At 51.8% G+C, this 11,212-nt stretch overlaps 1 protein-coding gene across 1 annotated transcript; it reads right to left on the bottom strand.

The window, feature by feature from the left end:
- Positions 1 to 4,627: 4,627 nt before the first annotated feature.
- Positions 4,628 to 5,584, bottom strand: LOC144250370 (olfactory receptor 2B11-like). The gene has a single exon (XM_077793109.1). The coding sequence runs from the start codon at positions 5,582 to 5,584 to the stop codon at positions 4,628 to 4,630; it is 957 nt and encodes a 318-aa protein (XP_077649235.1).
- Between the last annotated feature and the right edge of the window lie 5,628 nt (positions 5,585 to 11,212).

Genomic DNA, 11,212 nt, shown 5'->3' with positions numbered 1-11,212 from the left:
TGCCTCTAGATCCATGCAGAGAAGACTAGAAAAGGTGAAAGACATATGGGCCAGGCAGTGTGCACACTTTGGTGCAGTGTCAGCTGCAGGCATGTGCAATGTAGACAGGCTACCTGTGGGCAGAGAAGTAGTAAGGAAAAGCTAGGACCAAGGACAGAAACCAGGGCTGGCAAAGAGTGCCTTCGAGGTGGACCTAGTTTGTTAAAGCACAGGACTGTAAGATCAAATCTGATTGCAGACACCTAGGGCTTCAGGGAAGGACCAGAAGTAGAGCTTTGCCTGGTTTCTGTGTATCTACACCCCTTTCTGGGGTGTTCAGAGGTGCTGAACTCAGTGTCCCACTGAGTAGGTCTCCCACAGCCAGACCTAGGCAGGGCCTCCTCAGGGAGCAGAAGGACCTTGTGCTCCCCAGGATCAGCACTGCCCCTGGGAGCTCTTCATGGATGGCTGCCACTGTGAGTCCTGGCTTGCTCTGACCTGTGGCCTGTGGTTGTGGCTTCCTCTATCTCTGGCTGCTGTGGACACATGGCCTTTCTTTGGCTTTGGACCTTTTTCTTCACAATCTTCAAGTTCTCCTCCCTCTTCCTCACAAGCCTGGACCTTCCTCATCTTTTCAGTTCATGCCAATGGCCCCCGTTCTGAGAAGCCATCTTTGGTTACCTTAACTGAAGTGGGCTTTCCCGACGACTACCACATTTTAAAATTTCAAATTAAACTAAAGTTGTCAAATAAAAATTGAACATATCTATGTCACACATGGTGAGTTTTTAAAATATGTATACATGGTGGAATGGCTAAATCAAGCTCACCTGACCTACTTGGTGGGGTTTGGCATCAGAGCCCCTGGGTAACAACACAGTATTGTTTTCTGGAGTCACTACCTGGACCACAGGGCTCTTGAGAGCCTATCTGAAGCCGTGTGGCCTCTGACCAACATCTCTCCAGGCCCACAGTCTCTATTTTCTGCTTGTGTAAGTTTGATTTCCAGTTATTTACTTATGTAGTAAAGATCAGAAGTTTATTTCCCATGGCTCTGGACTCTAGGAGGCCCATGATACGGGGCCAGCAGGCTGCCCGCCATCGGTGTGGCCTGCTGTTTGCTGTTTCCTCCTGTGGTAGAATGAGGAAGGGGTGAGCCAGGGCCGGGCTGCTGTAGGTTCTGCGGGCGACATCACCTGTCTGTTCCACTCACTTCACCTGCTGGGGATTCATCCTTGACGATGGCAGCATGGACTCCCTTCCAAAGTCTGGATAGTATTCTCCTGGGTGCACACTTCTCAATTCATCAGGTGTCCGAGGACATTTATGGTGACCCCACAAGTTCACCCTGGGTGCCTCCCTGAATGGCAGCCTTAGAACTACTGAGTTTCCTGATGTCTCAGGCCCTAAAGAAGCATAACTACCTGGAAACTACCAGCTTCCTACAACCTGGTCTGGAAGGTGGAGATCGTCTTCCACTGCATTCTGTCACGCATGTCATGAAGACCAGTGCTGGTTCATTGGGTGGAAAATTAGTCTCTACCTTCTAGAGTTTGAGACAAGTTTTTTTAAAAATTTTTTTTTTATTATTTTGTTCCTAGGTATTCAACCCAGGGTGCTTAAACTTTGAGACATATCCCCAAGCCCTTTTTCTTTTCTTTTTCTTTCTTTCTTTCTTTTTTCTTTTTTTTTTTTTTGCAGAGCATGTGTATTTTATTAGAGACAGGTTCTCACTGAGTTTCTGAGGGCCTTGCTAAGTTGATTGAATGCAGAGGCGCTTAACCACTGAGCAACACCCCCAGCAACCCTCTATGTTTTATTTTGAGACAGACTTCACTAAGTGTCTCAGGACCTCACTAAGTAGCTGAGGGTGATTTTGAACTCACGATCTTCCTGCTTCAGCCTGGTATTATAGGCATGATCCACTGTGCCAGGCTTAGAGCACTTTTTGAACTAGCACATCTGTTTTGAGAAGTGCAGTTCTTAGTACTCTCAGATGTTTCCCAGAACAAGATCACCTCCTCAGAGTGCTGCATTACAGGCTGCCTCCTGTCGAATTGTGACTTGCACCCATGCATTTACTAAAATGCTCCTCTATGCCAGTCTGGATGCTCCAAAAGGTAATTATAAGGGGCTCTGAGGTATTTATTATCCAGTGACTCTGTGGCAGTCCATTGGAAAAAAATCTTTGTGGTCCTGATACCTGCAATAGTTATTCATCTTTTCCTCGTATTTTAACATCAAATCCTACAGCCTTGTGGACTTATATTTTATTTTTGCCTTTAGTGTCAGAAAGCTCATCACGATTTTTCCTTCTTTCTTAAGTTTTAGACGTTCATTGTTATTTTCTGGGTTTGGCTATGTTAACATTTGATAAAAACAAGACAGGAGGAAAAAAAAACAAATTAAGTGTAAATGAATCTATAACATGAAGAAAGAAACTGCCAACTTGGAATTCTGTCCTGGAGCCTCCCTTCTCTGCAGGAGGGATCAGGCAGACATCCAGTTTCTGCCTGCTCTTGCTAGCTGCTGGCACATCTTGAGAGGGCAGCCCTCCTGCAGGGTTAGGAGGGCCCAGCCAGGTGGTGAGCATAGGTGCACTGGGCTGCTCGCCTGGACCCCAGGCCTTCTATGAAAGCTAGCTATACTTCTACCTTGAACTTATTATTTATTTATTTATTTTTAAAAGAATAGCCCTCCGTTTAGTTAAGATTTCGTTTTTACTTCCACATAGTTTCACAAGCTTTCGGGATATACTTTTGCACACATTTTACCACACTTAAAACTTAAATTTTTGAGCCTGTGTAAATGGTGGTTTTTAACTTTAACTTTCTGTTGCACATTGGTCACGTAGAGAAAGCACTCTGGCCTCCAATCACTGATCACTGAAGCTGGCGGCTGCTTGTTTCTCTGCCTACTGTCCTCTACTAGGCACAGGCTGTCCCTTAGGTCAGGGTATTAAACACCCCACACAGATTCCAGCATCCAGGCGAGCACCCAGCAGAGGGCTCCAGAAAAGGCAGCTCTGAACGTGTGCAGAGCGCCCAGAGCACTACACTGCAGGGCCCTGGGTGTGCATGCATGCACAGAGGGGGGGGGGGAGCGGGGGGGCGGCGGGGAGCGGAACTTCCTTGGCTACAGTGGGTTCCAGTGGCGTGATCCTTCGCTTCCTCAGGTCACGTTTCAGGAAAATACTACATTTCGTTCAGGAGTTTTTCATCTGCGTTGATCAAGGTCATTAATTTGTGGCCTTCTCACCTTGACATGTCCTCTTCAGGTTTTGGTTAGGCTCAGCATGGGTGTGTCCCCGGTACCAGTCAGCTCCTCCTCCCTGTTGTGACCCAAACACTCAGCAAGACCAGCCTGGAGGCAGAGGAGCTTGTGTGGGCTCAGGGTCTCAGAGGGTCAGTCAAGATCCGCGGCTCCTTGCTCTGAGGTGAGGGAGCATCATAGGGGAAGTTGTGGCGCAGGGAAGTTGCCCAGCCAGGGCGACCTTCAAGCAGAGAGAGGGAGGGCCAGGGAGACCCTCTGTCATGGCATGGCCACGCCCACAGCAGCGCACCACCCATGGCCACGCCTCCAGCAGCGCACCACCCATGACCACGCCCCCATCCACGCCCCCCGTCCACGCCCCCCGCCCCCCTTCCATGCTCCCCCCATCCTTCCAAAGCCTCAGCCCTTTCAATGGTGTTACCCACTGGTTAGGTCATTGCACCTTGAAACCTTCTTGCCCCAAGGGAGGAGCTTTTGGGAGACACAATACATCCTAACCATAACACCCTCTCTTTATATCATAGAATTCAACTGGGAATCCTGCGCTTCTCTTTGTTGCAAGGCTTTTTATTTACTGATTGAATCTCATTGCTGTTGGTCTGTTTAGGTTTTCTAAGTCCTCTTGGTTCAATTTGGGTAGCTTATCTTGAAAAATTTTAAAAGTTTTATTGTTCTAACCGTCATTAGTATGTATAGCTTGCATTCTCAACTGGAAAAATCCTTTTTTAAGTTAGAGATTATGGCGTATTTTCCCTGTCCTTGGAACCTGGTGTGGAGTCTTACATATCCAGAGTGGGTTTGGTGTCACTAGTTGCCAGTCAATGGTGGGAAAACTTTGCAAAGAAGGAAATTTGAGCTATGGAAAAAAAATTATCTGTGTTCACAGGAAGAAAGCACTCTTCTTCATTCTTGTAAGATTTTGAAAAATCTATGTGGAATTCATCTTCAAATCTATGAAGACCCTGCATTTATTATAAGCAAATAAGATAGTTTCACACTGTATTATATATGCTTAGGAGTAATGGGAAAGGAAGGGAGCTTAAGAGGGGACAAACAGAAGAGAAATAGAAATGGAGAAAGAGGAAAAGGGGCAAGAATCGGGAAGTTCGAAATTAATTCATCTGACAAATATTTGTTTCACACCAGCACACTGAAACCTTTCTCAAAAACACCTGGTTTCTTGTAATTACACACTTGTGAGTGATTTCATCAGTAGACTTGGGATTTTAGGCACTGTGACCACAGGGAGGTGTTGAGGCGGTGGATCTCACAGTACCTACCCACTGTGCATTTTCAGCCCCTTGTGGGAAGGCACTCTGCACGTGACTACTGCCTCCTGCTATCCAGGCGATGGACATGGCCATGACATGGATCTTCATCTTCTGCAGGGCTTCCAGGCCCTGGCCAGGAGTCTCCTAAGAGCTCCCTTCACGTCCTTATTCCTCAGGGTGTAGATGAAGGGATTGAGGGTGGGTGTGATTATGGAGTAGAAGAGGGAGATGAACTTGCCCTGCTCTTGGGAGTAGCTGGAGGGGGGCTGTAGATACATGTAGATGGCAGGCAGGTAGAAGAGGGAGACCACCACCAGGTGGGAGGAACAGGTCCCAAAGGCCTTGTGCCATCCCATGGAGGTCTGGATCCTGAGCACAGCCTGGGCAATGAAGCCATAGGAGAGGAGGATGAGAGCCAGGGGGACCAGCACAAAGAAGGCCACCAGAACGGCCAGTGTGGTGTCATTCACTGCGGTATCCGCACACGACAGCTTGATCATAGCTGGCACCTCACAGAAGAAGTTGTTCAGCACCTGCCACCCACAGAAGGGCAGCTGGACTGTCAGGACCACTTGAACGAGGGAGTTGCCAAAGCCACTGAGCCAGGCCACAGCCACAAGCTGCTGGCAGAGAGGGCGGTGCATGATAATGGCATACCGTAGGAGCTCACAGATGGCCACGTAACGGTCCAGGGCCATGGCAGCCAGGAGGATGCACTCGGTGCACCCCAGCCAGTGGAAAATGGCATACTGCATGGTGCAGCCACCGTAGCTGATGGTCTTCCTGGAGCTGCCCATGTTGGCCAGCATCTGGGAGACCGTGGTGGTCGTGTAGCACAGGTCCAGGAAGGACAGGTGGCTGAGGAAGATGTACATGGGGCTCTGCAGCTGGGCATCTAGCCGGGACACCAGGATGATGGAAATGTTTCCCAGCATGGCCAGAATGTAGGACACCAGGAGGACCACGAAGAGAGGAAGTTCTAGCCATGGTCTGTCAGAGACGCCCAGAAGGATGAAGTCCTTTGGAGGATCCCACAGGAAGCTCTGGTTGTCACTTCTCATGGTGAGGCATCTTGTGGCACCTGTGATGAGTCAAGAGAGTGGGAATGAATGAGTCCTGTCAGAAGGTAATCATCATTTTACACCTGTCTGACCTTTCTGACCTCTGCAGTCACTGGGACTGGTGGAGTCAGACAACTGCACCTGTGTCCTCACTTCCCTTCCTTCTCTGTGACCATGCCCCCTCATGTTTCCAACGTCAGTGTCTGCATCTGCTGAGATGGGGAGTAGAGCCTCAGGTGGCCAAGGGACTGGGGTGAGGGGACGCACACATGACAGGTTTATTTGAGTTGGACTGCTTCAGGTCTTTGCAGACACACTCAGGGGAATTGTCCACTCTCAGGCTTTTCACCTTGTCTTTGGTGGTGGTGGTGGGAGAAAGGAGGAAGATGATAAAGCAAGACGGGCTTCATAAGCAGCTGGGGGCTCTGGGGGCTCAACTCTGGCTGCAAGAGGTGCCCATGCCTCTCTGGGGCACAGCACTCTCCCCTCCCACAGATCACTGGCTTTGGCAGTGCCAGACTGCATGGGTACCTGGAGTGGAGCAGCCGAGACATGTCACTTCAGCTCTAGGTTTGTCATGACCCCTGAGAGGCCCCCAAGCACAGAGTGTTGAGCACAGGAACCTGTGAAGACCAGCTCTGGAGGTGTTCAGTGGAAGATCAGCCTGCCTCTGAGCTCGCACTCTACATGTGACTTCTTTGCCAGTCTACTGTCCTCTCTCAGGAAGGAAGCAGTGAGGCTTCTGGGGGACCTTGCTGTTTGGGGGTACCTGGGCTGCCATGTTTTATGCATGGGCTTTCCCACTCAGGGCCTTTGGTCCCCAACTCCTATCCTCTCCCAAGCACTGTGCCTTCAAGTTCATGATGGGCTTGCTATTGCTCCATGCTGAGAGTGGAAAGAAGTCAAACCCTCTATGTAGGTAATTTAGGGAGGATTAATTTTCAGTTATGGAAAAGAAAGCTAGCGTATGACATTTCTATGACGGGAGAGTGGCTTTTCTGAAGTCACCATGAACAGGGTAAAAACTTGGGGGAGTAAAGGGGTACAGCTCAGGGTTAGCACAAGGGCTTAGTCTCTGTGAGGCCCCAGTTCTATCCCCAGCATGCTCACAGGAGAAATCAAGACACTGGGGAAGAAAACGACCTCTGTGTTGGGTTCAGTTCTCTATGTAAAGTCTCTTGTCAAAACGGTACAATAAAGAAAATCTGAGAAGTCTCGACTGGCTGCATTTCTGCCTTTCCCCTGGTCTTCTGTCCACAGGTAGAGCTTCCCCTTCTCAGTGTTGCCCTCCTTGCCCAGTCCCTGCTTTGCCCTCCAGGGTCTGGCCTCCTGCTGTGGCTGCTGTGTTTGCTCTCGACCATGTCTGTGCAACAGGCCACTGCAGGGCCAGTGCCTGGCCAGTCCAGGGCAGGTGCTTCCCCAGCACTGATCTCCTTCCAAGAGGCCTTGTTCTCTGTTTCTCACTTGGAGCTCCAAGGTGCCTCTTTCCTTCCATCCTTGGAAGCTGTGCTGGAGCGAATCAGAATGGCTTCCCCTGCACTCCACATTTCCTCCTCAGCCTGCTCCAGTGCTGCAATTTCTCACTCAGAGAGAGAAGCCGGCCTCAAATGGGCCTCTATGTTCCCCTGGGTGGGGTGTGGGCCTACTGGGTCCTCCTTGGTATGGCAGCTCTGGCCAGGGGCAGCCCCTCTCTCAGCATCTGGCCTGGCCTGTTGGGGGCAACCAAACCGGGAAGGGATTTTTCATGTGTTTATTAGCACCGATGAGGGTACCATGCTTGCAGAGGTGGCAGGGGTGGCATCCAGCGCCCTTTTCCCACACTCCCCACTTCCTTCCCCACCCCTAGTAATGGGTGTTCTGTTCAGGCCCACTCTTCAGCCTCAGGGAGAGGACATTGTCAGTCTTCTGTGCCTGACTGGTTTCACCTAACAGCACCCTCCAGTTCCACCCATTTTGCTATGAACAGGAATTTGATGTTTTTTTTTCTTCTTTTTAAAACTTTAAAATTTGTTCTAATTAGTTATTCCTGACAGTTGCATGCATTTGACACATTGTACACAAATGGAGCACAAGTTCTCACTGCTCTGGCTGTACATGTTTGAACAGGATTTCATTCTTTGTGGCTGAAGGACACTCTCTTGCGTTTCCTTCATTCCTCGCTGATGGGCACCTGGGCTCCTGGCTGTAGGGAGTTGTGCACAGTGAACAGGACAGCCGTGCGGATACCCCCTGCATAAGAGCCTTTGCCTTTGGGCACACACCCAGGGCTGTGCTGGACCAAGGTAGATCTCTTTCAGTTCTTTGAGGGACCTGGCTGTTCCCCACCATGGCCACACAAATTTATGCCCCACCAACAGGGTGGGAGGTGGTTCTTCTCTAATTCCTCCCCAGCGGGAACTTCTTCCCTTTATGATCATAGCCATTCTAAATGGCTGAGATGATGTACCTTGTGCTTTTGGTTGGCATGACTTTAACAAAGGAGGTTCAGCGTGGCCCCCACCCCCTCCTGGGGGGTGCACACACACAGAGCACACACCCTACCTGGGCACACGTGTGCACACACACAGAGACACCACTACCTGGGCGTGCACACACACACACACACAACCTACCTGGGCACACATGTGTACACACAAAGACACCCCTTCCTGGACACACAAACACACAATATACCTGGGCAGGTGTGTACACACACAGACACACACCTACCTGGACACACACACACATACATACATACACACACGCCCCCTACCTGGGCAGGTGTGTGCACACACACAGACACACCCCTTCCTGGGCATGCACGCGTGTTCACACACACACTCTACCTGGGCACACATGTGCACACACACAGAGACACCCTTACCTGGGTGTGCACACACACACACACACCCTACCAGGGCACATGTGTGCACACACAAAGAGACACCCTGACCTGGGTGCACACACACATATACACACATATATACAAACACACACCATATCTGGGCACATGTGTGTACACACACAGAGATATCCTACCTAGGCACACACACACACACACATACACACACACCTTATCTGAGCTCACAGACACATGCATATCCTACCTGGGCATGTGCGCACACACACAAACACACACACACACACTCACATCTCTCCTGGGTGCACACATAGAGACACAAGCTGGATGGGCACATGCATCCATACCACACCTGGGTGCACAGACACAGCGCCTAGGTGCCTGCAGTCACGTGTTCCCTATTTGGGCACACGTGCACACCACCCCCACAGTTTCTCAACCTCACAGCATGACACTGTCCAGCCCTGGCCCTTTGTGCCCTGCATGGAATGCCTGGCTATCTGTCTTTTTTGACTTGGAGCTCTGCAGGAGGAGCCTCTGACCCCATTGGCCTTCTCTGTCTTCTATCTGAACAAACACAGATCCCGCCGAGGTACAGCCTCTCTTGCTGCTCTAACAGCCGTCTCCCAGCCTGACTCAGTCCTGCTAGGGCGAGTCCTCCCGGACCCCTGTCTCCAGCTCTCATTTCCGTGTCCTCCACATGCCTTCCTGACACCGTGGACTGGGTCATCCCACTTCCAACCTGGCTCCCAGCTCCAGCCAGTTCCCTGTTAGTGTGTGGCTCCTGTCACCCTCCCCCAGAGGTGTCGGGTGGCTTGCAGTGGTGTGCCAGTCCCCACTGCTGTTGTGCAGTGCTCTGTGCAGACCCGTCAGCACTGCTGTGGTAAGCCCTGGTCCTGTGGGACGGGGACATCACAGGAGGCTCCTGCTACCCTCACTGAGTCAGGGACCAGCCCAGCTCCCTCAGTGTGCCCCTGGGCCGCTTGGGTTTGCCATGAGATCCAACCTATAGCTGGTTCTCTGGGGATGCCCTGGCTTCCTTGATCTGTCCCCCTTCCTTGTGAGGGCACTGGTGGAGCAGGATGAAGCTGTGGGGAGGGCTCAGGTCCCCATGTGCTTTGGTGGCCTCCCCCGGTCCAAGTGGTGTCCACAGAGCTGAATCAGCTGCCTGGTACATGACCATCCTTCACTGTCTTCCTGCCCTCTGGCCCGGGACCTAGTGGCATCCAGCAGAGACCAGCATCCATGCTGTCACCCTGCCAGCCTGTAGTGCATTGTGCAGGGCAGTGTGTCTGAGCTGAGGGCCAGCCATGTACCCTGTGGTTCCCTGGCATCTATAGAGGACAAGGTCAAGGATGCAGGCTCTATTGCAGCCCAAGGGGTCTCAGTGTGGGGGGTGCAGGACCATGGTCACTGGAAATGCCCTACACATTCAGGACAATCCAGCCCATGCCCTGAGGAGGTCCTGGACCTTGCTCTCACTTGACCTGGCCCTCGGTCCAAGTGGAGAGGGGATTCAGCCTCAGCAGCACCTGTTCCCCCTCAGCAGGCTTGCTGGAAGGCGTGGGGCCTTCTGCGATCTCTGAGGCAGCAGGCGGGTGTGGGCTCAAGGTGGCCCAGCCTTGCTCCCAGGTTACTCCTGAGGATGTGGCATCCAGGGGCAAAGTGCAGGTCCCTGCTGCATGTGCGTGCCTCAGTCAGGTTTATCTTGCCATCTCCGCCCCTGAGGGAGGCTAGTTTCCTTGTCCCCAGACAGCCAGTGGTGCCGCTTCTCCCCTGGCAGGAGGCTGTCCCTGAGGTCTGTTGATTGGTGTCAAGGGCTGGCTGCCAGTCGAGGCCCTGTGTTGGCCTGGGTTCTTGGAAGAGCAGCTGGTGGTGAGCAGTGGGTTTTGACTCTTCAGGGTTGGGAGGGAGACTGCGAAGTCAGAGTGCAGCCAGCAGCGGTGGCCCTGTGGAGCCTGAGACCCCAGTGGCCAAAGCAGAGTTAACCACTCTCTTTGTGTCTTTGGGCAGGTTACCTCCCTTCTCTGTGTCTCACTGTGTCATCTGCAGATATGAGAAGTACTGGGACGGCCCTCCAGAATTTGTTACAAGGGTGAGACGCAAGGGTGTTGGCCAAGCTCTTAGAACAGTGACTGCCACAGGTACATGTGGAGATTTCTCTTCTGATCACTGTACACAGTCCCAGCTACCCGTTTCATTGGTTACAAGGGGAGAAAAGGTTCAAGTTCAATAGGGAATGAAATTAAAACATTCTAGCTCAACACAGTGAAGGGAAGGACTTTAGGAAGGCTTATTCCATTTTAGGATAAATCTTATTATGTGTATTTGAGTCACAACGCGCTGCCGTATTTTGTGTTTGTGGTACAATGGTTTGCACTGCAGAACAAGCTGCATGTCCATTGTCTCAGCCACCCACTGTCCAGTGGTAAGAGCGCTGCAGTCACTGCCGGCTGCCCTGTGCATAGCCCCGTGGAGAGCCCTGGCCCTGGTGTGGCTCCTCCTGGGCACCTGCACCCGTGCCCTTTCCCCTGTCCCTCCTCAATTCCTCAGGGCCTGGCCTGGTGGCTGCTGCCTGGCTCTCCTTTTCTTCAGGTCCCAAGAGTGAGATCACTCAGGGCTTTTCTTCCTGTCTGGCTGATTGCTCAGCACAGGCCCTACAAGCCACCCAGGGTGTTCGAACAACAGAATGGCGTCCCTCTTGAGGGCCGAGGGTCCCCTGTGTGTCCTTGTGTTGGCCTTACCGCCAGGTCCACATCTGCTCACCCGTGGAGGACGCCTGGGCTCTT

This window comes from Urocitellus parryii, chromosome 1 (assembly GCF_045843805.1).
Source record: "Urocitellus parryii isolate mUroPar1 chromosome 1, mUroPar1.hap1, whole genome shotgun sequence".
Lineage (NCBI taxonomy): Eukaryota > Metazoa > Chordata > Mammalia > Rodentia > Sciuridae > Urocitellus > Urocitellus parryii.
Note: the sequence above shows the minus strand (reverse complement) of the source record. Positions and strands in the feature narration are given on the sequence as shown.